General features: G+C 46.1%; 1 protein-coding gene across 9 annotated transcripts in view; it reads left to right on the forward strand.

Annotated features, from left to right (window-relative positions):
• The window catches only part of blnk (B cell linker), a 297,279-nt gene that overhangs the window by 209,725 nt on the left and 60,378 nt on the right, over positions 1 to 27,176 (forward strand). For all 9 annotated transcript variants that reach the window (XM_038821614.1, XM_038821617.1, XM_038821616.1 and 6 more), the window contains 6 exons: positions 4,890 to 5,058; positions 6,779 to 6,912; positions 10,355 to 10,445; positions 19,079 to 19,165; positions 19,965 to 20,015; positions 25,932 to 25,957. In XM_038821614.1, the coding sequence (XP_038677542.1) occupies positions 4,890 to 5,058; positions 6,779 to 6,912; positions 10,355 to 10,445; positions 19,079 to 19,165; positions 19,965 to 20,015; positions 25,932 to 25,957 (558 nt within the window). The remainder of the gene's footprint in view (positions 1 to 4,889; positions 5,059 to 6,778; positions 6,913 to 10,354; positions 10,446 to 19,078; positions 19,166 to 19,964; positions 20,016 to 25,931; positions 25,958 to 27,176) is intronic.

Raw genomic sequence — 27,176 nt, forward strand, 5'->3', positions numbered from 1 at the left:
CCTTCAGGAGACGCGACAACGCAAAATTGCTGAGCAAAAACTTATAGCTAAGTTCCGCACGCATGAATGCGGACTCAACCGGGATCTGGGATTCATGTCGCATTACATTCGGCCCCCACCAACAAGCCTGGACTTGCAGAGGCCTACCGACTGAACTGGCTTGGGACAATTCACACCTCTTTAACCTGGAGTTACCTCTCTCTCTGCATCTTTGATGATTTGATTGCCTGCAGGTGCTCGCATTCCGGGGCATCTCTGACTGTGTCTATATAAACATTTCTGGAACAAGCCTTTCCATTCACCTGAAGAAGGAGCCGTGCTCCGAAAGCTCGTGTTTGAAACAAACCTGTTGGACTTTAACCTGGTGTTGTAAGACTTCTTACTGTGCTCACCCCAGTCCAACGCCGGCATCTCCACATCATCAAAGAGGTCGCTATGGGAAGAGGAGCAAGTTGGTGATGGTGAGACCATCATCCTGGGTTCACAAGGTCATTGCAGAGGTCCATGCGTGTGTCAAATGGCAGTGGGAGAGAGGATAATGCCAGTGCACATGGCCTCGTTCAAAAGCAAGTTGAGCACTGGCTGATGTCCTGGCCTCAGCACTGCAGTGCTCTCTGTGTCTCCAAGGCTAACTCTCAATTCTTCTTGTATGTCACGCAGGTCCCAATGGTCTCAGGCCACCCCGCCCTTCTGAAAAGCCCCTCGGACAGCAGTAGGAGGAGGAGTTGTCTGAGGATGCACCGTCACAGCAGATGAGCACACTATCCACCAGCACAGATACTAGCAAATCGGTGGGTCCATACATGTGGTGAGAACTGCGTGAGGAGAATATACTAGTGCGCAAGACAATGTGTCTGCGGCAGAGGCAGATAGTCCCCCTCAGAGGGGGGAGGATAATCACAGTGATGGTCTGCTGGGCAGTGAGGAAGGACCGCAGGAGTCACAGTTTGGGGCTCAGTATTTGGAGCCACAGGAGCAGATGTGTGGCCATCAGTCAGAATTTGGTAAACCTATGTGGGCTCATGCACTGCAATTGGATGAGTCAGTGAAGCAGATAAGCTCAGCCATCCCAGAGCTTCAAGTGCATGGGGTCCTCCGATGAAAGGGTGGCTAGACAACTGTATGCAGCATCACCTACAGTCCATGCAAGAATAGAGTGATGTCCTGCATATGATGCATGATGCTTTACAGAGCATGGATCAGTCAGCTAAGAAGCTGAACACAAATGTCTATTGAGTACGTGAAGTGTTGAGCAGCCTGGACAGGATATTTGAACAGATAGTCCAATGCTGGCTGGAGAGGTGGCCAGTAACAGATTCCCTCAGGCAAATGAAAAAGCCAACAGGGGTGAGGAAGTGTTAGACGAGGGCAGCACGGTGGCACAGTGGTTAGCACTGCTGCCTCAAAACACCAGGGACCCAGGTTCAATTCCCACCTTGGGTGAATGTGCGGAGTTTGCACATTCTGTGTGTAGGTTTCCTTCGGGTGCTCTGGTTTCCTTCCAGAGTATTCACAGCCATTTGGTTAGTCCCACAGGCCTCTGAGTTAATTAGTACACTAGAATGATTTAAAATTGTTAAGGAGGAGCTATTGCAAAGACTGACTCTACTTAAAGTTGATAAGGCACCAGGACCTGATGAGATGCTTTCAAGAATACTGAGGGAAGTGAGAGTGAAAATAGCAGATGCGCAGGCAATAATTGTCCAGCCTTAGACTCAGACTCAGGGGTGATACCAGAGGACTGGATAATTGCCATTGGTACATCTTGAAAAGGGTGTAAAGGTAACCCCAGCAACTACAGACCAGGCAGTTTAACTTCAATGGGGGTGAAAACGTACAGAAACAATAACCTGGGACAAAATTAATAGTCAAAGGGACAAATGCAGGCGAGTGCTGTTCAGCACTGTTCCCCACAAATGGGGACCAGGCGTAATAGTACTTGTGGGGTATCTTCCAGGGGATCAGAGCTGCAGGGTGGTGCCCTGGCACTGCTGATACCACCTGGGCACCCTGGGAGTGCCACCTGGGTGCCTGCCTGGCACTGCCAAGGTGACCAGGTGGCATTGCCAGCTGGCATGTGCACTGCCAGGTTGGCAGTGCCAAGCTGGCATTTTTTTTTGCGTGCCGATTGGACTTGGGGTGCTCTGCATGTGTATTGAGGGGGTATGAGTGGGCTGAGGAACCTCCCATTGTGCGTTTGGCCTGCGGGGGTTCAGGGATTGCTTGAGAGGTCTCTGAGATGAGATCAGGACGGCATTTCAAAATGGCGTCGCAATCTCTGCTACACTACGGCGTTCCAGTTGCGGAGCTCCCCAGTGTACAAAATGGGATTATGTGTGGCTGTGGCTGCACATTCCCACTGAGGCCCCTTATACAATGCGAGTCACATTGAATAGCCTTGTGTTTTTCAGTGTTGTGAGCACCGGGAAACACACAGCTAAACACACGCGCTATGGAACTTTGTTCCCATTTAGTAGATTTGAGCCCCTAGTAAGAGAGTGTAGTTTAGAAAAGAGCATAGTGTTGAATCAAGACAGCTGAAGGTGCTACAACTGAAGGTGGAATGGAAGGAGAGGCTGCAAGGGGAGTGGGTAATCTGTGTTATATGTGTTAGAGGGGTAATGAGGGTTGAAAGTTATACATTGAAGGAGTGAATTAAAACATTTCTATGGAAAATGACATAGGAGCAAGCCCAATATCTCTGCAGGGCCTGAAATTAGATTACAACTGACATTGCCCATATCAGTAACGGTTAAATGTAAAGTGTCAAATTATCCAAACATCATTTTGATGGAACTGCACATAGAAAGTCAATCGCATTTCCGAAGCCTCTGCATGTATCTTCAGGCATTTTGTTATTGTTACAACAGTCACAAGTATAAAAGTGTGCTTAGCAGGCATAAAAGCTATCCAGAATGGGCCCTTACTGTCCTTACTGTCAATGTATATCGCTCATGTGTGGGAAGATGAGAATAAATTTCCTTTTCAACCCAAGACGACTGAAGGGAGACTTATTCAGTCCAAAAGTCGCTGAGGTAGGGAAAGGCTACTTATAATTTTCCATACTTTTGCAGTGGTAATGACAGTGTAACTGTCAACATTTATCTTATTACTCCACTGAAATTGACAAAAATGCCTGCAGTCCACACATGCGCAGAATAACACAGAAACCCAGAAGATGCTGTCAACGATTCTATGCCACTTCAGCAGATACACATTTGAGATCCTGGGCGAAATTCTCCGCCCCCCACGACGGGTGGGAGAATAGCGGGAGGGCCTTCCCAACATTTTTCCCGCCCTCCCGCTATTCTCCCACCCCCCCGCCGAAGTCCCGACACGAATCGCTGCCGCCGTTTTTTTACGGCCGGCAGCGATTCACAGCTGTTAGATGGGCCGAAGTCCCAGCCCTTTCCGCCGTTTTCACGAACGGCAAACACACCTGGTCCTGCCGTTCGTAAAAACGTCGTGACAAACTCGCAAAAAATAACCATGGCACCGATTGGCACGGCAGTACCACGGCCGTGCCAAGGGTGCCATGGGCCCGCGATCGGTGGGCACCGATCGCGGGCAGCGGGCCCGATGCCCGCGCACTATTTGTCCTTCCGCCGCCCCGCAGTATCAATACGCGGGGCGGCTGAGGGGCAACCCGGCCCGCGCATGCGCGGGTTTCGCGCAAAAACGCGATGACGTCACCCGCGCATGCGCGGGTGGAGTCTTCCCACCTGCGCATGCGCGGCTGACGTCATATGACGCGTCAGCCGGCGCTAACTCCGGCAAGCGGGCTTAACGATTTTCGTTAAGCCCGACTTGTCGGAGCCTCCGACGTCGGGCTGCTAGCCCCGACGGGGGACCAGAATCGGTCCCCCGTCGGGAAGGGGCGCGCTGCCGTAAAACCCGCCCGGGTTTTACGGCAGTTTTACGATTTCTCCCGTTTTGGGAGAATTTCGCCCCTAGTTTTCCCCCCAGCAGTCTGCAATCAATTAGAAATCTTTGAACTGAAGAGAACTTCCGCTCTTGTACTGTTAGTCTTACTGCCTTGCAAAATGTTACCCTTTTTTGAATTAGATGGAACTTGTTTTTTAATGCCTTACGAAGTTCCTGGTAAGCACTTTCACCAGGCCTGAAATGCTAAATTTTATATTTAAAATTCGACATATGTAACATTTTTAAAGAAGTTTATTTATCTTTGTTTTCGCGCTCCTCTTAGACCAATCATTATCACTTATTCCACTCTCTGAAATTTGAAATTAAAAAGGATTCTTTACGTTCAAAATTCTGATATGCCATCCATATGAATATTTCAATATGATTGGCTGCTTGTCCGGCTTACTGACATCAATGCTGGTGCACACTTGGTGTCAGGCTCAAACTGGCATTGGGAAAGAGGAATTTGGCATCTCAAAGGAACAGCTTTCTTCAAAGTCAGCAGCGAGTGACCTACTGTAAAATCCAGACTGAGAAATTACTGATACCAGTAATGAAACTACTGTTGAAGCTTACAGAAATAGATGTTAATTTTAATTTTTTTTAAATAATGGTTGGGCACAATTAATGGCATAAATCCCACCTTAATGCACATTTTTTGGACGTGTTGAACTGTAGATGTAACGAACTGTCCAGTGTAGCTATTATCTAGCATTGAAGTCACATCTGAATGTTCTGCACTGATGGAATTTATTAAACACAAGTCTTAAAATAACTTGACAAATTTTCATTGTTAAATTAATTTGCCCGCTACTTGCGCCAACTGATGAAATAACATTTGATCATGGTATGACTATGTTTTGATTGAGTGAATATTTTCTTTTTATTCTGATTTAAAGCAAATGATGCAAGTTGGCCAGCAATATTAGACTGTTGTGCTTTGATTAAAATGTACCTGTTTGCAGGATAACAGTGATTATGAAAATCCAGATGGACGTTCTGATGGCTCAGACACTTATGAAGATCCGCGTGATGACGGCGATGATGATGCAAATTATGAGCCACCTCCTTCTGAAAATAAAAACAAGAAATTAATTGCTCAATCTTTTCATATTTCGAAGGGGGAATATGCAGGTAATTCATGACCATTCTGTTTCAACATTTAATATGTAGCGATTTACTGTCATATATTGGCTCAATTTTTTGCATGAGTTAAGTACTTAGGATATCTGCTGTTCCGGCATTCAATAAAGCAGAGGAGTTAGAATGAGCATAAAATCACTCAAAAAGTTAAACTTCAATTTATCAGGTGAGTATCTCCAGAAATGTTCACACTGGTCACTTAACACATACCATGATGTGCTCAGGCATGCTTTGCTAATTTAATCGCAATTCCAGCTTGACTTTTAAAAAATGTGTTTAAGGGATGTGGGCATCACTGGTCAGGCCAGCATCTATTGCCCATCTGTAATTGTCCTTCAGAAGGTGAGTGAGTTGCCTTTTTGAACTGCTGCAGTCCCTGAAGTGTAGGAACAGTCACAGTGCTGTTAAGGAGGGAATCCCAAGAATTTGACCCAGCAACAGTGAAGGAATGGTGATATATTTCCAAGTCAGGGTGGTGAGTGACTTGGAGGGGAAGCTCCAGGTGGTGGTGTTCCCAGATATCTGCTGCCCTTATCCTTCTAGACGGTAGTGGTTGTGGGTTGTGGTGCTCCCTAAGGAGCCTTGGCGAGTTACTGCAGTGCATCTTGTAGATGGTACACACGGCTGCCACTGTTCGTCGGTGGTGGAGGGAGTGAATGTTTGTGGAAGGGGGAACAATCAAGTGGGCTGATTTGTCCCACATGGTGTCGAGCTTCTTGAATGTTATTGGAGCTGCACTCATCCAGGCAAGTGGAGAGTATTCTATTACATTCCTGACTTGTGCCTCGGAGGCGATGGACTAGGCTTTTGGGGGGTTAGGAGGTGAGTTACTCACTGTAGGATTCCTAACCTTTGACCTGCCCTGGTCACCACAGTATTTATATGGCTAATCCAGTTCAGTTTCAAGCCAATGATAACCCCCAGGATATTGACTGCTATCTGTATCCTCACCACTTTTCTTGGGAAAATGACCATCAGAAGAATGGAACACCTTCAATCTTTTAGGAGGTGCCTTAAGTCAGATAACTCATCCTCTCCTAATTCTCTCTGGATAACTCTCGTCACCTTTACTGTATGTGTCAAACTGCACTTCGCAGTAGCAGCTAATTTGTTAAATTTGAGATGTAAGATACACACGCAGCTTTCTCTACCCAAATATTGTGCTTGATTTGTTGCTGCTTGAATAATAATCTCAACTGTGCGAAAATAACTTTGATCAAATTATTTGTCAAATCAAAATTTGGATATGTGAAATCTTCATCCTAAATTTGAAGACTGGGTCCCTCAGAATTGGATCTAACCCCTTTCTACCCGACTGTGACGATTGAGGACCTGTCCAGGAATCTTGTTAGTGGGAGTCTGACGATGACAGACAAATGCCTCAACACTAAACCCTAAGTGAAGGAGAATCCAGTCACTACAGCAATTTGCCATTATTTAATTCTTCAAGAATCATTTCATTTTGGATGTGGAAGTAAATAGTAAGAACATCGGAGATAATAGTTAACCATTCAACCAAGTTCAACAGGAATCTGATTTACCAATCATTAAGTGTATTCTCTCCTTGGGAGAATTAATATATTACTGATTTCTATCTAACAGTAACTTTACATATTACCACAAGATTTTAGAAAGGAAACTGACTAGTTCAGTACTAGAGCAGTGGCTGTTTCTGGAAATAGAAAATTAAGACTCCTTGTCATTTTCATAGACAACCGACCAGCAAACCGGCCAGCAATCCCTATCGCAAAGCCACCTCCAATGTTACCACGATCATCGCCAGGCTCAAACCAGCGAAAGATGCCGCCACAACCACAAGCTGCAGGACAAAGGGAAGATGATGAGGTAAGGTCATAATGAAAAAAATGAAGTTATTTTTTAAAGTATACACAAACGGCAAAACTGCAAAGCTTCCCTATTGGTGGCGGGTCCTGCAGTGAGTGACTGTAAGTCAGGATTTCGGATACATCCACGTCACTGCACTTTATAGATGCTATGGAATGTGCAGTAGGTCACGTTCCCACTGAGACAGACCTGGTGCAGTGTGCAGCAGGTCAGGATCACTGTGAAACAGAGACTGAGAGGAGTGTGAAACAGAGTCAGAATCATTATTGATTAAGGTGTATACTGCAGTGCCAAAGAGAGGAATTTCCAGGGTGCAGCATGGTGGCACAGTGATTAGCACTGCTGCCTCACGGTGCCGAGGACCTGGGTTCAATCCCGGTCCCAGGTCACTGTCCGTGTGGAGTTTGCACAATCTCCCCTTATCTGCTTGGGTCTCACCCCCACAACCCAAAATGATGTGCATGTTAGGTGAATTGCCCCTTAATTGGAAAAAAAGAATTGCGCACTCTAATTTTTTTTTTATTATAAAAGAGGATGTTCCAGAGGAGACAAGGATAGAATCTTTTCAGCTGGAACTAAGGGCAAAAACATTCTTAATAGATTGTTCCCCATTGTCTATAGGGCACCAACTATTGGGAAAGGTGTAAAGGAAAAAAATTGCAAGGAAATTACAGCGAAATGCAAGAATTATAGCGTAGCAATAAAACGGGACTTTAATTATCTGAGTATCAACTGGAATTTTAATAGTGTAAAAAGTAGAGAGGGGCAGAGGGTGTGATCCATAAAATTTGACATATCAGTATGATTCCAGCCTAAAGAGACAGGAGGCATTTCTGAGCCTGGTTCTTGGAAACAAGGTTGGCTAAAGTTGGTTGAGTGTCAGTAGGGGGACATTTAGGGGAAAATGATCATTGCATCATAAGGTTTAAGTTGACCACACAATATTTTCATTTATTTTTCATTTCATTTTCTGTAGGCATATAAATAGTTACAGAGTGGTAAGAGGATGGGGTGGAGCTAATTAGGAACCAAGAAGTGATTTACACTTTGAGGCAGGTGGCATGACCAACGTATTAAATTAATACTTTGCATCTATTTTTATGAAAGAAGATACTGAAATGGTCACAATGAGAGAGGAAGTAGTTCAGCCACTTGAAGGGTGTAAAATTGATAAGGTTTTAAGGACAGGGAAGAGATATAGGATAATTTCCCCCAATTCCCATTTCTGTACTGACCACAACAAGATTCATTTTTTGAGAAGGAGTGTTTTAACCCTTTAAGTGGTGTGATTTTTAGAACAGAAATAACGTAGACTTTCTTGTAAGTCAATTCAAAAGAAACAATAAAGGTTTGGTTCTCAGGGCACACACACTGACAGAGACAGATGCAGACAACACTGACACACACGCACATTGACATGCACACTGACATGCAGACACAGACACACCCACACTGACACACACACCTTGATGGCACCTGTCCCATAGATTTTAGATTTACAGATTGCAAAATGTGCAATCATGTTACAAACTCTGAGGCATTGTTATCGAAAAAGCAGATAAATTCCTGAAATGTGGAAGTAAATCTGTAAACTAAAGTCAAAGAATCTTTTTATATCGTTTTGCTTTTAATGAAAACAGACTATAAGATAGAAACAATTTATTCAAATAATGTTCTTGAAAAAGCTTGATTTTCCTTGCATTTTCTCAAAAGCCCTTCTCAAAACTGATAGGAGAAGCATTTAAAACACAGTTTATTTTAAATCACAAATTGTGGTGTTATGAGCGCATACATCAGAGTATTGTTTAATCAGAGGATGCTTTGAGGAGGGGGTGCAATCATTAAAGATAGCACTCTGGTGGTAAAGGTGGTGCCAATGAAGCTCTGGTAGTCTATTTAAAACAATGGGTGGTTGTAAAACATGAAGTAAGAGTTGTACTTGGCAGGAAGAGAGCCACAATCAAAAACTGTATGATGCTATTTTTAACTGGAGAAAAAAAAGACATAAAAGGAAGGAAATAAATCCTAGGCGGCTCGGAGAAGCCATCCTCATGATTTCTCATTAAAGCTACACACACTGGGCTGGATTCTCTGGTCTTCCAGCCGCACGATTCCCGGTGGTGCGCTGTTTGCTGGCAGTGCGATACTATCTTCCTGCAGCTGGTCAATGGGATTTCCCATTGTAACCATCCCAGTCCACCGGGACGCCCGCAAATGGGGCTGCACTGCCGGGAAAAGTGAATCGCAACAATCAGAGAATCCAATATGTTTTGGACACAGGACTAAGGAACAATATTTTGTATGGCTGGTTAGGATATGATTCATGGTTTGTTGGTTTGGTTGTCTCAGATTATTTAATTCATTTGCTGGTAATAAATGTTATAACCTATTAAACATATAACTCCCTACAGTCATACGAATCTGTTTAAAGGAAACAGGTGGAATTAACCAACAATATTATAAAGCGCTTGTGATTCCATGGGCGTGATCCAATGGTCACGCTGCGCCCAAAAAGCAGCTCGCTGTGGCGCACCATGGCCGGGATCTAACCGCCTCGCAATGCCTCGCGAGATCCTACCTGACCTCACGAGACGTTGTGATGTAAATCCCGCCCATTGTGCGTTCGGGCTGGGGGTGTAGGGGGTCACGTTGGGGGCCTCAGAAATTGGGATGCCATTTTAAAATGACTCTCGCAACGCTGGGGAGTTCCAGCAAGCTGAGGTCCCCAGTGTACAAAACAAGGCTATGTGCGGCCTCAGCCACGTGTTCCCTGTTGAGGCACCTTAAACAACGTGAATCGCATTGTATAGCCATGTATCTGGGCACTGCCGAGTGCTGGGAAACACGTGGCTAAACGCACTCACTATGGGACTTTGTCCCCAATTAGTTCAATTGCGGCCATGTGTGAGGTATGTGGTGTGATCATTACCCCAAGACGTCAGGATATAATGAGCAGTTCAGAAAAGGGCTGCAAAAATTAACACAAATTTTAGATTTGTTGAATTATGAAAAGACGTAAAAGAAACTAAACTCCCATTAGGAAATAAAGATTTTGGGGAAGATCGGGGTTTTAAACTAAATAATTCTCCCCCCCCCCCCCCCCCCTGCACCATCACACAGCATTATATACACAGACAGACAATGGGAAAGGCAGAGCAATGGACTATGATTACAAACTTACAAATCCATCTGTTAGATATGAGCAAAAAGGATAAACTGTGCTTACAGCCAGCACCTTCTAGAATGCTACTCTCTGTAGTAAATGACGCTCACTTGAAGGAAATTGACTCAGCCATTGAGGCAGCAAAACATCTCGTAAACTTGAGTTTGGAACACAAAATTCTGCTTGGATTGTAAAAGAACTTGGAGTGAGCTGACTGATTATCTTGTGTTCATGTATGTGTATTTTCTTATACTGTTGAAATGTTGCATTTAATTCCAGGATGATTACATTGTTCCTGTGGAGAATAATGAATCTGATGATGCATACATCGACCCTACAGAAAAAAGTCCACCTTCAGCAGTGTTAAAACGTAAGTTCTGAAGCAGTTCTTGACCGCTGACAAGTTGCCAGCTAATTTATCGTCAAGAGAAAGCCTGTCCAAGTTCCAATTTGAAGTAGCATTTGCTTTGCACAGGGAATTGAAAGGAAGCGCATTTACAATAAGTGCAATTATTATATATAAAACAATTGAGTGCAAGCAGCAAATAACATGCTCATGGAAGCAGCCAGAACAGGAGGTGTTTACACAAAGAACAATTCTGGTCATAGCTCTTGCGGGCAAGTTTGGCAAAAACTGAGACATTGGTAACATTTATTGCAAAGGGAATAAAATATAAAAGCAGGAAAGTTTTACTGCAGCTGAACGGCTTTGGTGAGGCCAGGAGTGCTGTGTACTTCTGGAGTGCTGTGGCCTTCTTATTTGAAAAAGGATATAATGGCTTTAGAAGCAGTTCAAAGAAGGTTCACTCCTTGGATAAAAGGCTTAGCTCATGAAGAAATGTTGAACAGGTTGGGCCGATATCCATTGAAGCTCAGAAGAATGAGTGATCTTATTGAAACGTCTGTGGGCAGGATTCTCCGGCATGCCAGATATGTGTTTCTTGGCTGCATGCCATTTGCTGGCGGCGAGATTCTATCTTCCTTCCACTTGTCGATGTGTTCTGCTAATGAAACCACCCCATACCGCTGCAAAACCTACTGGCCGCGTGCACTGCCAGCGGGAAAAGTGAATCCCGAAGATCGGAGAATTACGGCCAAAAGATCCTGAGGCGACTTAGGGAAAATGTTTCCTCTAATGGGAGAGACTAGAACTACGGAACGCAGTTTAAGAATAAGAGGTCTCCCATTTAAGATGTAGCTTAGTAAAATGTATTTCTCTGAGAGGGCAAGTATATGGAATTCTCTCATTGTCCACAAAGCAGTGGAGGCTGGGTAATTGAATTTATTCACGGCTGAGTTAGATGCAATTTTGATAGACAAGAGATTCAGGGGTTATAGGTTGCAGACAGGCAAATGGAATGGAGACCATGATCGGCCAATGATCTTAACGAATGGCAAAGCAGGCTCGAAGGGTCAAATGGCTTAAAATCCTGCTCCTAAGTTCTTTGTTCCTATGTTCCACACACAAAGGAAAGCTCTGTATTCTAATGGATGGTTGTAGAATGGTCACGGAGTGGAAGAATGTCACCTGCTTTTGTAAAGGGCAATGAAAGGAGTCCACAACGAGCTGTAGAGAAAAACAAGCTTATTTTTATTTACCACATTAAATATATACATGGCTCCAGTAGTTCCTTACTGGGTCTTCTCTAGTCGGTGCCTGGCTAGCCGACTCTATTTATAGAAAGGCACAATGCCTTAGTTAAGGGTTCCCCGCCCCCTTATCGAGGGAACTCGTACTCTACAAGCTCCAGGATAGTGGATCATCCCTACCCTGTAAGACCCGTGCGGATTACAACACCTGCCCAACATCTTGGGCTGGATTCTCCCCTACCCGGCGGGGCGGGGGGTCCCGGCGGGATGGAGTGGCATGAACCACTCCGGCGTCAGGCCGCCCCAAAGGTGCGGAATCCTCCGCACCTTTAGGGGCCAAGCCCTCACCTTTAGGGGCTAGGCCCACGCCGGAGTGGTTGGCGTGCCGCCAGCCGGCGGGAAAGGCCTTTGTCGCCACGCCAGCCGGGGACGAAGGGACTCCGCTGGCCGGCAGAAGTCCGCGCATGCGTGGGAGCATCAGCGGCTGCTGACATCATCCCCGCGCATGCGCAGGGGGGGGTCACCTCCATCAGCCATCGCGGAGGCTGATGCCCGACGTGGAAGGAAAAGAGTCCCATCACGGCACAGGCCTGCCCATGGATTGGTGGGCCCCGCTCGCGGGCCAGGCCACCGTGGGGGGACCCCCCGGGGCCAGATCGGCCTGCGCCCCCCCCCCCCCTCCAGGACCCCGGAGCCCGCCCGCGCCGCCTGGTCCCGCCGGTAAATACCTTGTTTAATTCACGCCGGCAGGACCGGCATAACAGCAGCGGGACTTCGGCCCATCGCGGGCCGGAGAATCGCCGGGGGGGGGTGGCTGCCGACAGGCGTGGCGCGATTCCCCCCCCTGCCAAATATCCGGTGCCGGAGATTAACACCGACCCCCGGCAATTCTCCGACCCATTGGATGGTCGGAGAATCCAGCCCCTTATATGTGTGGTGGACACCAGAGGTTCCGGAATGGAAAGCGACAAGAAACAAATTTAAATTATAAATCTTACAAAACAAAACCTGTCTAATTCACTATATTTTTCATATCTTCTTTTCACTAATTTGACATTGATCTAGTGGAATTGTTACCTGACAAAGACATAATTGTAAAAAATGAAATCAATTCTGAAATGGTTTTGCCCTGCAAAAACAATGATAAATAGTTGTTATCTTAGCAAGTGTAATACATTCCAGAATTAGCATAAATATAATGGAATGGAGACATGGTTGGGCCTCTAAAGTAATGAAAATATAAAGTCAGGAAGCTCTTGGGCATTAAACACAAGTAAAATTGAAGGTTAGAAAAATGGGGGGAGAACTTCAAGTTAGAAAAAAGGGGCAGAAACCCAGGATCTCATTGGATCTCTGATTTCTTTAGGATACCTGGGGACTTATGGACTTCCCTGTCCAAACTCATTAGGCTAATGAGGCAGAAGGAAGCAATTCCATCTTCCAGCATCTGTTCTCCACTTTAATAGCCATGTGATGTGCTTAATGTAAAGGGTGCCCCAAGGCTATTGTTCTGGAGCCCCTACTCATGAATGGAAAGTTTGGTGCAAATCTCAGGCCCCAAAATAAGTTAATGGAGCCACTAATCCTCGGGCCTTTTCTGCCTTCTCTGAACCAAAGCCCAAGTATCTTTGCTGTGCTCCATTGTACTCCCCCTGGTGGTAGAGCAGGTCTGCACAGGGACATTAAAATCAGCAAAGCTATCGGCTTGGATGGCTGTAACCGCTCTTTACAGGCTGGGTTCGCAAGCGCGTGCATCTCGGCCGCGCACTCGGCGGGATTCTATCTTCCTGTCGCTTGTCAATGGGGTTTCCCATTGTAACTATTCTATGTCACCGGGAAACCATTAAGCGGGTGTGCGCTGTCGACATGAAAAGTGAATCGCAACGACCGGAGGATTCCGGCCAATGCGTGCTGATCCAATCTGTGATAAACCAAAGAGGCTAGTATGTATTGAAAGATCAATATTAAGCCTGAAAAGTGAGTTAATCTTGCCAATTTTAAATCTGTAATACGACCACACAGAGAATATTACATGTAGTTATGGTCACAATACAGGAAGGATATATTCATTATTGAAAGGATATTGATGAAAGTAACAAGTAATGAGGCAAATTTGGCATATTCTCACAAAGAAATAACATTTGCACCAGCGCCCGAAAGGCAGCGCAGCATTCCTGGGAGATGCAGGGAGATCCCTCTTCCGGAATCTATCCGACACACCACGCCTCACAAGATCTAACATGATATTGTGAAACGCCGCAACCTGAATCCAGCACATTGAGGGTGGAACCAGTATTTAGCAAATCTATATATTGGAGTCATACAGATAGTTTCACTCTAATCGGGCGGGATTCTCCCATACCCGGCGGGGAAGGGGGTCCGGCGGGACAGAGTGGCATAAACCACTCCAGCATCGGGCTGCCCCAAAGGTGCGGAATCCTCCACACCTTTAGGGGCTAGGCCCGCCCCGGGATGGTTGGCGCCCCACTGGCCGGTGTGGAAGGCCTTTGGCACCAGCCGGGGCCGAAGGGACTCCGCCGGCCGGTGTGGGTCCGCACATGCACGGGAGCGTCAGCGGCTGCTGACATCATTCCCACACATGCGCAGTGGGGGGGATCACCTTCGCGTCGTCCATGGTAGAGGCTTACATGGCCGGCGCGTAGGAAAAGAGTGCCCTCACGGCACAGGCCCGCCCGCGGATCGGCGGGCCCCGATCGCAGGCCAGGCCACCATGGGGGCACCCCCCAGGGCCAAATTGCCTCGCGCCCCCCCCCCAGGACCCCGGAGCTTGGCCGCGCCATCAGGTCAAGGCGGTAAGGGACCTAGTCCAATTTATGCCGGTGGGACCTGCATCGAACCAGTGGGACTTCGGCCCATTGCGGGCCGGAGAATCGCCGGGGGGGTCCAATGCGAGCGGCCGCCGACAGGCGTGGCATGATTCCCGCCCCCACCAATTCTCCGGCGCCGGAGAATTTGGTGACCGGCGGGGGACGGGATTCACACCGCCCCCCGGCGATTCTCCGACCCGGTGGGGGGGTCGGATATTCCCGCCCATAATCTTGATTAGTGTCACAATTGGCTTACATGTGGCAGGACGGTGGCGCAGTGGGTTAGCACTGTGGCCTCAAGGCGCCAAGGTTCCAGGTTCGATCCCGCCTCTGGGTGTGGAGTTTGCACATTCTCCCCGTGTTTGCATGGGATTCGCCGCCACAACCCAAAGATGTGCAAGGTAGGTGGATTGGCCACGCTAAATTGCCCCTTAATTGGAAAAAAATTAATTGGGTACTCTAAGTTTATAAAAAAAAAACAATTGGCTTACATTAACACTGCAATGAAGTTACTGTGAAAAGCCCCTAGTCGCCACACTCCGGCGCCTGTTTGGGTACATTGAGGCAGAATTCAGAATGTCCAATTCACCTAACAAGCACATCTTTCGGGACTTGTGGGAGGAAACCGGAGCACCCAGAGGAAACCCGCCTTGACACGGGGCGAACATGCAGACTCCACACAGACAGTGACCAAGCGGAAATCATACCTGGGACCCTGGTCCTGCGAAGCAACGGTGTTAACCATAGTGCTACCGTGCTAACAGTGCCACCGTACTAACCACAGTGTTACCGTGCCACCCATGCAAAATTCCACCGAAATTTGAACACGGATCGCTGGATTCAGAGTTCAGAATGCTCACCATTAGACTATGGCATTCCAGCTGTATACACTCTCCTGATCTACCCAAGGCATTGGGATCTAACCTCTTCACCTCGGAGAGCTTGGGTAAGCGCTGAACAGTGCTAATTGCTACAAATGGGAATCAGATGGAATGGCACTAGTGGGGCTGTCCCAGGGGATTGGAGACCCGCAGGTGGTTGTCCTCTGGGCAGGGTGGCACCCTGGCACTGCTACCACCATGGCACTGCCAACCTTCACCCTGGATGCCAGCCAAAATGTCAGGCTGGCATTTTTCTCACAGCGGGGATTTCTTTCCTTATTCGATTACGGGATGTGGGTGTCGTTGGTTCGGCTTGCGTTTATTGTCCATCCGTAGTTGCCCCCCAGAGTGTGGTGGTGAGCTGCCTTCCTGAACCGCTACAATTCTTGCAGTGTGGGTACACCCACTGAGCTGTTAGGGATGTTAGTTCCAGGCTTTTGACCCAGCACCAATGAAGGAACGGCGATACATTTCCGAGACAGGATGTGTGTGACTTGGAGGGGAATCTCCAGCTGATGAGGTTCCCAAGTATCTGCTGCTCTTGTCCTTCTAGATGATAGTGGTAATGTGTTTGGAAGGTGCTGTCTCAGGAACCTTGGTGAGTTACTGCAGTGCATTTTGTAGATGATACACACGGCTGCCACTGTTCATCGGTGGTGGAGGGTTCGAATGTTTGTGGAAGGGGAGCAATCAAATGCGTTGCTTTGTCCTGGATGGTGTGGAGCTTCTCGAGTGTTGTTGGAGCTGCACTCATCCTGGCAAGTGGAGAGTATTCCATTTCACTCCTGACTTGTGCCTTGTTGATGGTGGACAGGCGTTGTGGGGGTCAGGAGGTGAGTTACTCGCCGTAGGATTCCATGGGCTGGAATCTCCATTCTGGAGACTAAGTGCTGACGTATAATGTGTCAACTTTCACGACAGGAAATTCGGCGCCGGCCCCTCACCAATTCCATTACCAGTGAGGGGCTTGCACTGGCGCCGACCGAAAAACCCGCCACCTGCGCCAGAAGCAGCCAGAGAATGGCCGGATCCCAGGCCGCACATGCGCACAGCTGACAACCTGCACCAGTCACACCGTACAACATGGCGCAAGCCATGTACTAAACCTAACTCACCGACCACGACCCCACAACCCCCCCCCCCCCCAAGCCACCTCCCATCAGTCCCCCCAGCCCTTACAGATGACCCTCCAGCCAGTGGCACGGATCTCAGCCGAGTGCGGCAGCATTGGACACAGACAACAACCTGCACACCGGGTTCACGAACACTGGGACCATAAATGTCCCACGCCGCTGGGAACTCAGACTATCAGGGGCAGAGCATCGCGAGTGGGCCGGCCGATGACGCACCAAGGGCATTGCGACTGCGCACGGTGCGCATCACAATGACACCGGTTTGAAGGGGGCGTAGAATCACAAACCGCCGTCAAACTGGCGCCGGGGCCGATTCCAGCGCGGAATTGATTCTCCGCCCGATCGCTGATCAATGGTAACCCCCATGACGTTGATTGTGGGGGATTCAGTGATGGTAATGCCATTGAATGTCAGGGGGCGATATCCAGATCCTCTCTTGTCAGAGATGGTCATTTCCTGGCACTTGTGTGGCGCGAATGTAACTTGCCACTTGTCAGCCCAAGCCTGGATATTTACCAGGTTTTGCTGTATTTGGACATGGACTGCTACATTATCTGAGGAGTCGCGAATGGTGCTGAACATTGGGCAGTCACCTGCGAACATCCCCACTTCTGACCTTATGATGCAAGGGAGGTCTTTGAAGAAGCAGCTGAAGATGGTTGGAGCTAAGACACAACCCTAAGGAACTCCTGCAGTGATGTCCTGGAGCTGAAAGGATTGATCGCCAATCACCACAGCCTTTGTGCCAGGTATGACTCCAATCAGCGGAGAGTTTGCCTCCTGATTCCCATTGACTTCAGTTTAGCGAGGGCTTTTTGATTCCATACTCAGTGAAATGCTGCCGTGATGTCAAGGGCAGTTACCCTCACCTGAACTCTGGAATTCAGCTCTTTTGTCCATGTTTGAACAAGATTGTAATGAGGTCAGGAGCTGAATGATCCCAAACCGAGCATCCGTGAGCAGACTATTGCTGAATAAATGGCGCTTAATAGCCCTGTTGATGACTCCTTCCAACACTTTGCTGATGATAGGGCGGTAATTGGCTGGGTTGGGTTTGTCCTGTTTCTTGTGTACAGGACACACCTGGGAAATTCTCCACATTCTCTGAATAGATGCTAGTGTTGTAGCTGTACCGGAACAGCTTGGCTAGGGGTGCAGCAAGTTCTGGAGCATATGTCTTCAGTACTATTGCCGGATTATTGTCAGGGCCCAAAACCTTTGCAGTATCCACTGCCTTCAGCCTTTTCTTGGTATCTGGTGGAGTGAATCACATTGGCTGAAAACTGACATCTGTGATGCTGGGGACCTCCAGAGGAGTCCGAGATGGATCATCCACTCGGCACTTCTGGCTGAAGATTTTAGCTGCTTTTCCAGCACAGTCTGGCCAATAGTTCATGGCCAACAAGCAACAACTAAAATTAAAGATTGCTGATTGAAAACTATCACGTAATGGTACATTTTACATAACACAAGGCCTATTTTTTAGGGGCCTATTTTTAAATCCAAAATAAAACCAGGTAGATTTTATGAATTTGCAGTCTAAGTAGTAACTTGGTTCAGTACTGTAAATCTTGTCTGATTTAGAAATTTGCCGACTTAAACCTAATTCAGAAATTTGAGCACACAATACGACACTCCAGTGTCGCACTGATGACTCGGTGGAGTTTGATTAATGCAACTGAAAATGAGTGTCCGGTCGAAGACCTGGAAGTAATCCAATTTCAAAGTCTGAGAAGAACAATTTGTTTATTATAATGGTGTACAGTAGTCAGTTCCTTGGTAAATTTTTTAAAAAACTGCCTCAGTTAATTTTAAATCATGCCTATTCGAGCCCTTTTACCCCTGTAAAACCTAATTTTTAGGGCCTCTTCAAAGGCCTACATACTGGCAGGATTAGTGAAAACTGCTGGTGTTAATTCATCCTGGGGCATGAGCGGTTTTGCTTGTGAGGCCAGTTTCCAGCATGATATTTTTTTAAACTAGTGCAAAAGATCATGGAGACTTGATTGACGCTAAAACTCAATTTACAGGCAAATTGCATGAATAAAACCAAGTTTGATCATTCTTTAATGGGAGAATCACTTGAGACCGGAGACACAAAATTCACTGAGCATTTCGGGCCCATGAAAATGAATACACAGAAATCCAGTGGGCCTCACCCATAAGAGACTTGAAATGGTGGGCTCAAAATTAGTTGAAGTGATATGTGGGGAAACATTTTTTCACCCAGACGGCGGTTGGAGCTTGGAACAAAGTTCCCAAGAGGGTTGTAGAGGCAGTTTCAATCGAGGTATTCAAGGTTACAGAGATAAGGTAAGGGAGTAGGTCTAGGCGGAATATTCTTTCAAAGAGCCAGACTCAATGGCCCAAATGGCCTGTGAAAATCCTGCGATTCGGTGAACCATGCCCAAATTCCTGATCCGTGCTCCTGGAACAAGAAGCAACTTTGTAAAACCCTATAAAGGTGTACAGAAGATTATTGGATCATTTTAATTGAAAGCTTTGCATTGGATATGAAAATTTTTTACCTTAACTACATAGTTACTCATAAAATTGTTCATGTTTTATCAGCTCCTACAGTGAACAGAGCAGCCAAACCATCCAACAAACCAGCAGGCCTGTCCTCAAGTCCTAAAGCAGGATCTCATCACGTCCCAGGTATTGAAATATTTTCTGACCAGGAAACCATTGTAAACTATGAAATATAGTTCAAATTACATAGCTGGTGTTCCAGCCTCAAGACTCTTTGAAAATTGTAGATAGGATTCCTCTGCTGGAGATTCGCTCGAACGTAAATGTCTTGAGGGTTCTGGTGAAAAGTCCAGCCCAGCAATAATTTGTGTCTTAACAGCAGAAATATTTTGAAAGCTGATTACAATTAATGCAATTGGTGTTAACGATAAAGTGTATCAGTCCAAAATATTCAAGAGTTCCGAAATAACATCATGGGCAGGATTTTTTTGGCTGTTCCCACTAATGGAATTTTCCAGCTTTGCTGATGGTAGCCCCTTGCCATGGGTTCTCCAGCGGTAGAGGGTGAGAACAACGGGAAACCCCGTTGCTAATGGTGGGACCAGAACATTCCATTCCCCGCTGCCCAACGGTGGACCCCGTCAGCCACCTCAGAACACGGCGTGGGAGGAGGCTGGGTGTGACGGAAATTCCCGCCCACCCATGTCCTCTGTTTTTTTCTGAGTTTGCAAACTTTATTATGTTTAAATACATGTCGTGAGTGAATGACTTTGGTGCCTTGGAAGTTTTACCAAAATATCAATGAAATAAGTTTTAAAATTAAAAATAAAATAATTGTGGCGCAGCTGGAGTGAAAGAAATACAGTGTGACTGTACCAAGACCTCGTGCTGTATATGTATCTGTTTTTCTGGGGAAGACAAAATGCTGCAACCTCTCTTATGTGAACCTTTAGGTCAAATGCAAATTTGTTATGTTTTCATCCAGGGCAACCTGCCTCTGCACCACAACAGCACGCCGAAAGCCCACAATGCAATGGTAAGAGAAATGGAAAACAAATATAACTTTTAGAATTATGCCGTCAATATACAAAGTTAAAAGCGGGCAATGAGTAGAGGTACCATGACACGGCTGGGTGTATTCTGGGTGAAAGGGACAAATGGACCAAGTGTCAGTCAGAGAACTGTGATCATCGTCTCATCAGGTTTAGGTTAGCCATGGATGGGAACAAAGAGACATTTCTGAAGTAAAAAAAACTTAATTGGAGAAGGGACGATTTCAGTGGAATGGGAGGAAAATTGGAATCAAAGATTGGCCAGCAAAACTGTATGGTCGAGGTATGTATTCATGAGGGGGAAAGGAAGGGCAACCAAAACCCTTCATGATAAGAGAGAAAGAGCAAGATGAAGCAGAAAAAGACAAAAATGTTCTATTGGTATTCAAATAAAAGGTAGTAAGAAGCGAATGGGGCCAATCAGTGACCAAAAAGGAGATCCATGTTCAGAGGCTGAGGACATAGCTGATCTACTAAATCGATACTTTGCAAGTGCCTTTACCAAAGAAGAAGGTGCTGCCAAAGTCATAATAAAATTCCTACAGTGTAGGACTATTCAGCTCTTTGAGTTTGCGCCAACCCTCTGAATGAGCCCCCTACCTCGGCCCACTCACCCACCCTATCCCCATGACCTAACCTGCACATCTTTGGACACTAAGGCAATTTAGCATCGCCAACTCAACTAACTTGCACTTCTTTGGACCGTGGGAGGAAACCCACGCTGACATGGAGAGAAAGTGCAAACTCCACACAGTCACCCAAGGCCGTAATTGAACCAGGGCCCCTGGCGCTGTGAAGCAGCAGTGCTAACCACTGTGCCACCCAAATGAAAGAGGAGATACTTGAGCTGTTGGATGAACTAAATATTGATAAGGAGAACATATTACATAGGTTGGCTGAACTTAAAGTTGATAAGCCACGAGGACTGGATGGGATACATCTCGGAATTTTGAGAGAAGCCGGGGTGGAAATTACAGAGGAACCACCCATGATCTTCTCATCTTCCTGGAGAATTACAAATGTGACACTCCTGTTCAAAAAAGTGTGTTAGGGTAACAACTACAGGCCAGTCAGTTTAACTCAGCGTTGGGAAGCCTTTGGAGAAGATAATCCGATAAAAGATTTACCATCACCTGAACAAATAGGGATTAATTATTGAAAGCTATTGTGGATTTCGGAAAGGTAAATCATGTCCTAGTTTTTCAATGAGGTAACAGAGAGAATTGGTCAGGTAATGTGGTTGATGTGGTGACAGTAAATTACAAAACCTGCCTGATAAAGTATCACATACATGTCAGCAAACTTAAAGGCCACAGAATAAAAGGGAAATAGCAGCATAAATACCGGCCTGAATTTTACGGCCGTTCATGCCGGCGCCACACACCCACCACGGGTTTTCCAACGGCCAGGGCTGCATTCAATGTGAAACCGCATTGACAACAACAGGACCAGAAGGTCCCTCCATCAGCCAATAGCGAGCCGCCTCCACCACCGCCTGATGGGAAGTGAGGGAAATCCCACCCACTTTGTTGGCTGAGTGACAAATGGAGAATAGTGATGGACCATTGTTTTTCAGACTGGAGAAAGTATTCAGTGGTGTTCTCCAAGGGTCAGTACAAGGACCACTCCTTTTCTTCATCTATATTAACCACCTAAATATGGGTGCAGTCTTCTATGCTGACTCCCATACAGGACCATGTGTCAAACATTCAAAAGGGCCGGATGGGTGTGCGTCCACTCACAGATTTGAGATACTGTAGCAGGCAACATACCCATAAAGATGAGCATGGCCACTACCTTGCCAGTCCCGGGAGGAGAAGGAGGGGGCATCGGCAAGGGCAGTCAGCTTAATGCATTCACGTTTGTGATCTGGGTACCTGGACGATGCTCAAATGAGCACTCATGGGTGGCCAGCAGGAGGGCCCAATGCTGTATCCTGGCTGAGGCAATGGGCGGAATCGCTTTGTCTTCTTTGCAAAGACCCAGCAATGGCTTTTGGTCCCTGATGATTGTGAACCGTCGACCGTACACATCCTGATGGAATTTCTTCATGGTGAAGACAACTGTCAGATCTTCTTTCTTAATTTGCGCATAAGCTCAGTGCATATTGCACAGCTCAGCTGTGGCCTGTGTCTGTGAAGTGAAAGCGATCAGTGATCACCCATACGGTGTGATAAAATGGCACCAATGCCGTATAGTGTCCCGGAACACGTGAATACCAGTTGTTTGGCAGGATCATAATGCGTCAACAAGCTGGAAGAAGTCAATTGTTTTTTCATTTGAGTGAATGTTTTTTCCTGTTGCTTTCTCCATCTTGTGTAACCCCTCAGTCCAGGTACATACGCCCCTCGCGTGTAACACGCACTTGTCTCTTCGCAGGCATACACCTGCCTCAGAGAAATGATGGACAACCTCGTCCAAATTACTTAAATGTTCCTGTTCAGTCACCCGTGACCAACACGTCGTCTTGACACACTGCCACTCACGGAAAACCTCTTGGTATGTTTGTAATTTGGCACAGGCTGACGACACTCCAAAGGGTAGTCTGGTTGTATAGGCCTCCACAGGCGTTTATAGTAAAGTAATGTGAGACAGGGTCCAACTGTAACTGAAAATATGCATGGCTCATATCAAGCTTCATAAGTGAGTGTCCAGCAGCCAGTGTTGCATGTAGGTCCTCGATGTGGGGCATGTGGTAACAATCCAGCCGGGGGCCCTGTTGACCATCAACTTATAGTCCCTACACAGTCTGACTGTCTTATTGGATTTGAGCACTGGGACCACTGGCATCGCCCAATCAGCAAAATGTACTGGTCTAATGATTCCAAGGCCTTCGAGCTGGCTGAGTTCAGCCTCAACTTTTGCTAACAATGCACAAGGGAATGGGTAGGCTCTGAAATAGCTTGGTTGTGCGTCTGAGTCTATCTGAACTTTTGCCATAGCCCCTTTATTTTCCCCACTCCTGTTTGGAAAACCTCACGGTATTTTCCTAGTACTTTGTATAGGCCCCCGGATCCCATTTGGAAAATTTGCTCCCAGTCCAGTTGCAGGCATTTTAGCCAATCGCGGCCGGGCAGGCTGGGGCCGTGTCCCTTGACGATGATCAACGGAAGTCGCACTGACTGTTGTCTGAAAACCGCCGGGGTCATTGTGGTTCCTGCAATGGCTAACGGTTCACCAGTGTACGTTGCTAATTTGCCTCGGTGTCCCACAGATACCACAGCTGCTGTACCCCATCTTTATCCTATCGAAAGTCTGCTTTCCAATAACTGAAAGCACAGCTTCCATGTATAGTGGATGCCCATGAACTTCCACAGTTCATGATGGACACAATGCAATTTAGTTGCATGCACCCTTCCTCTGGCTGCTCCATGTGGGAAGTGTGAAACCTTGGTGACGCCTGCCTCGAATGGGGCATCGGGGTCTCTGGCTCATTATTGCTTTGTACTCCCTGTGGCTCCTGTATCCACATGCCCCACAATGCCAGGGCACTCCCTCTACAGACTCAGGAGGTATCCCATCGGGACATTTCAGACCTTGACCAATGGGCCAGGCCCCTACAGTACTCAGTGCCGGGGAAAGGGGCACGTAGTAGGGTGTTTACCTCCATCCCCTGGATCGCTTGCATTTCTCTCTCAGCGCTTTCGCAGGAAAGCGAAACTTGCATGGCCTGCTGAAGGTCTAGGGACAGACAATTCAGCTAGCAACTTCCCTGAGTAGCCACGTTATTTACACCGCAGACCAAACGGTTATGCAGCAAAATCGGAAAGGGAAGGTCCGAATTCACAAAATTCGGCTAGTTTTTATAGCTTCGTCAGAAACTCGGTTACAGACTCTCCTGGGATCCTGTCTGCCGTGTTAAAACGGTATCTCTGCACTATAATGGATGGTCTAGGGTTGAAGTGTTACCCCACTAGATTGAGCAACTGTTCAAAAGTTTTAGTGTTCAGAGATGCAGGATCTGTAAGGCTTTTTAACCACACCATAAGTACGAGCTCCACAGGCAGTCAGCAATATCACTGTCTGTCAATCAACATTTGTGATAGTGTTCGCCAGGAAAAAAATAACGCATGCATTCTGTGTACTGTGTCCAATCCTCTAAGCTTGTGTCAAACATATCCAATCTTCCAAATAAAGGCATATTTGCAATAAAAATAAAATGTCTCCAACCTGAGTACAGCAATAGAAAGGAGGTTGCCGGTAATCCCACGGTGTAGCAATGTCAATAGTAATCCAGTTTTCTCCTCATCGCCAGTTCAGTCGGCTACAAATGAGTCTGAGCCGAGTTGGTCAAAAGAAAACTTGGTTTATTGTAAAGCAATTATATTTACGAAAGACTTCAGATCCCAGCTGGGTTCGCTCTGTCGGTTCTATACCTGGTCGATTTTATACAGATCTCAGTCATAAATGTCCTTGGGCTCCCTGCCTCCTTAGCGGGGGAGCTCGTATTCGGCAAGACTCACAGGGAGACAGATATCTCCAACCCCCTAGGTCTTTTGCGGGTTATAACAAAAATATTTGTTGAACATTCAATTATATTCCAAATTAACCAGTGTTCATTGTAATAGTACCACTAGAAGTACTTAGGAGTGTCAGTTGATGCAATGGAAGCACTGTATTGAAATTAGAATCCGAAAATTGGCTTTCAGCAGTATCAGTTTCAGCATTAATATAGTTACTAGTTTATTTATGCCTTTTATCCCATGGCCTTCAACCTTTCTGATCAGCCTATTATGTGATACTTTATCAAACACCTTTTGCAAAACTTTATCAAACACCTTTTGCAAGTTAACGTAACCACATTACCCAGCTTACCAACCTCTCTGTAGCTCATAAAAAAAACACAAACAAGTTAGTTAAATATGATTTTCCTGTAATAAATTAATTTATTAACTTTCCCAATTAACCTGTACTTATTCAGGTTATATTTTCCCTCTGATTATCATCTCTAAAGGTTTTTTCACCACGAAGTTAAACTTACTGGCCTGTAGTTACTGGGTTTACCCGAACGCCCTTAAGAGTGTAATATTTGCAAGTTCACAGTATTTGAATTGAGCAAATACTAGAAAATGACACATGGTTAGCCATTTTGGACTGAGACGGCCCATTTTCTTTGCTTCTTTGGATATACAGTACTGTGTATTTGAGGGCATTTTCCTGCCCCAGTTAGTTTTGCAGCAACTGATGAACTCATGGTACAACCCCACCCCCTGGTGTCTGAAAACGCAAATGCAGCACCAGACTCGGGAGGCCTGAAGCTTCATTCTCATCTGTCACTCTCAGAATTTTGGAGTTGTTGTTAACGAGCAGATAAATTACATTTCTTACCGACCTGAAAGTCCTTTGTCCTTCCCAGGACACCCACAGATTGTATGGTCCAGAATGTGCATTAAAATTCCACTCAAAATACTCCTTAAACTCGGCCTGTGCCAAATATAGGCACAAGACCTGATCCTCCATCTTAGGGAAGCCTGGAAAATCCTGACAAAGGGGTCCCTGACAACCTCACCGCATTTTCACTTGCATTCTGCCGGGGAACAACGTGGATGAAAATCCAACCCAACGTTTAGGATGTATCTTCCTCCTCCCCAACCTATTCATAGACTGCATTTCAGAGCAAAATTTGTCACATAAATAGATTTCTGGATTTCATATTCCTTTCTATAGTTTAAAGATTAATTAATTTTGGCCTCGGTAGGCAAGTTCTAAAAACAAATTAACTCCTTAGCGGCTAGTTGATATGAGTCAGAAGTTGAATTGAGTAATTCAATTTATAAATGCAAAACCAAAATAGCAATAAATAAGTAAATCAAATCAAGATGTATTTAATTTTGTATGGAAGAATGTCAATGACTTCTTTTTAATCTGTGTGCATACTATGTTATATCTCCCATGCATAGATGTGTATGAAGTTCCAGATACAGAGGTGAGGTTTTGATTAATCAGATCGAAGTATTTCTAATTAAGCTGGTTATATGAAAATGTTTTGACATTTTTGCTATGTCTTTCTAAATAGTTGTGAACTGGTGCTAATTCTGCCTAAAGGGTCGAGTGTGAACGACACAATAATCGCCCTGTCTCAATAATAGTGAAACATTAAGGTACAAATTTATAGGAACTGGAGTAAAACAGCTCCTTTGATTCCCTGCTTCAGGCAGCTCCCTAGAGGGTAAAGTGCTGAAAGTGACGAAAAGTGACCATGGACTACAGGCTAGGAGAGCGCTCATACCACTACTGGTTAGCCCCACGCATTTGAATAAATAACTACAAATGAACTTGGGCCGCTTGGTGAGCCGCACAGCTGTGCACAGATGACGCTTACATGAAAAATATTGAAGATTACAGTGCCAAACAAGACAGATCCCTTAATAATAATAATAATAATCTTTATTAGTGTCACAAATAGGCTTACATTAACACTGCAATGAAGTTACTGTGAAAATCCCCTAGTTGCCACAACACTGGGAGAATTCAGAATGTCCAATTTACCTAACAAGCACATCTTTCTCGACTTGAGAGAGGAAACCGGAGCACCTGGAGTAAACACACACAGACACAGGGAGAAAGTGCAGACTCCGCACAGACAGTGACACAAGCCGGGAATCGAACCGGGACCCTGACGCTGTGAAGCTAGAGTGCTACCACTACATAAGCAGAAGCTTAAGGGACCATTCATTGGCAGCCACCCTGCCAACCCGTTGAAAATTCGGTGTTGTCCCAGGGACTTTGGGAGCCAGATTCGACCAGTTTGAATTCTTGCACTCAAGTCCCAATTACACAGCCCTGTGAAAATTCAGACCCAGGTATCTCGCAGTATCTGAAGTGGTGTTGTTCTCCTCCCACCTTTTGCATGTTAGAACAAAGATTCCCTCTGCTTCAGATGAGCCCCACCTGGAAAGTGAAACAAGACCAAGATTAGCTGATGATCCAGTGGAACTCCTTCCTGTTTGACTTTCCTGTCCAGTGTGCCCCACTTATGTCAATAACGAGGGATGCATCAAACACAAAAATTGGCCCCTCAATCATTTTACTGAAAGCTGCACACAGCAAAACACATTCATTCATAATTCATCCGTAGAATAATGTAAGTAAAGTTTACGTACCAATGAAATTTTGCTCTAATCACATTCATGGCATCATTTGAT

The sequence above is a fragment of the Scyliorhinus canicula genome, chromosome 16, assembly GCF_902713615.1.
Source record: "Scyliorhinus canicula chromosome 16, sScyCan1.1, whole genome shotgun sequence".
NCBI lineage: Eukaryota > Metazoa > Chordata > Chondrichthyes > Carcharhiniformes > Scyliorhinidae > Scyliorhinus > Scyliorhinus canicula.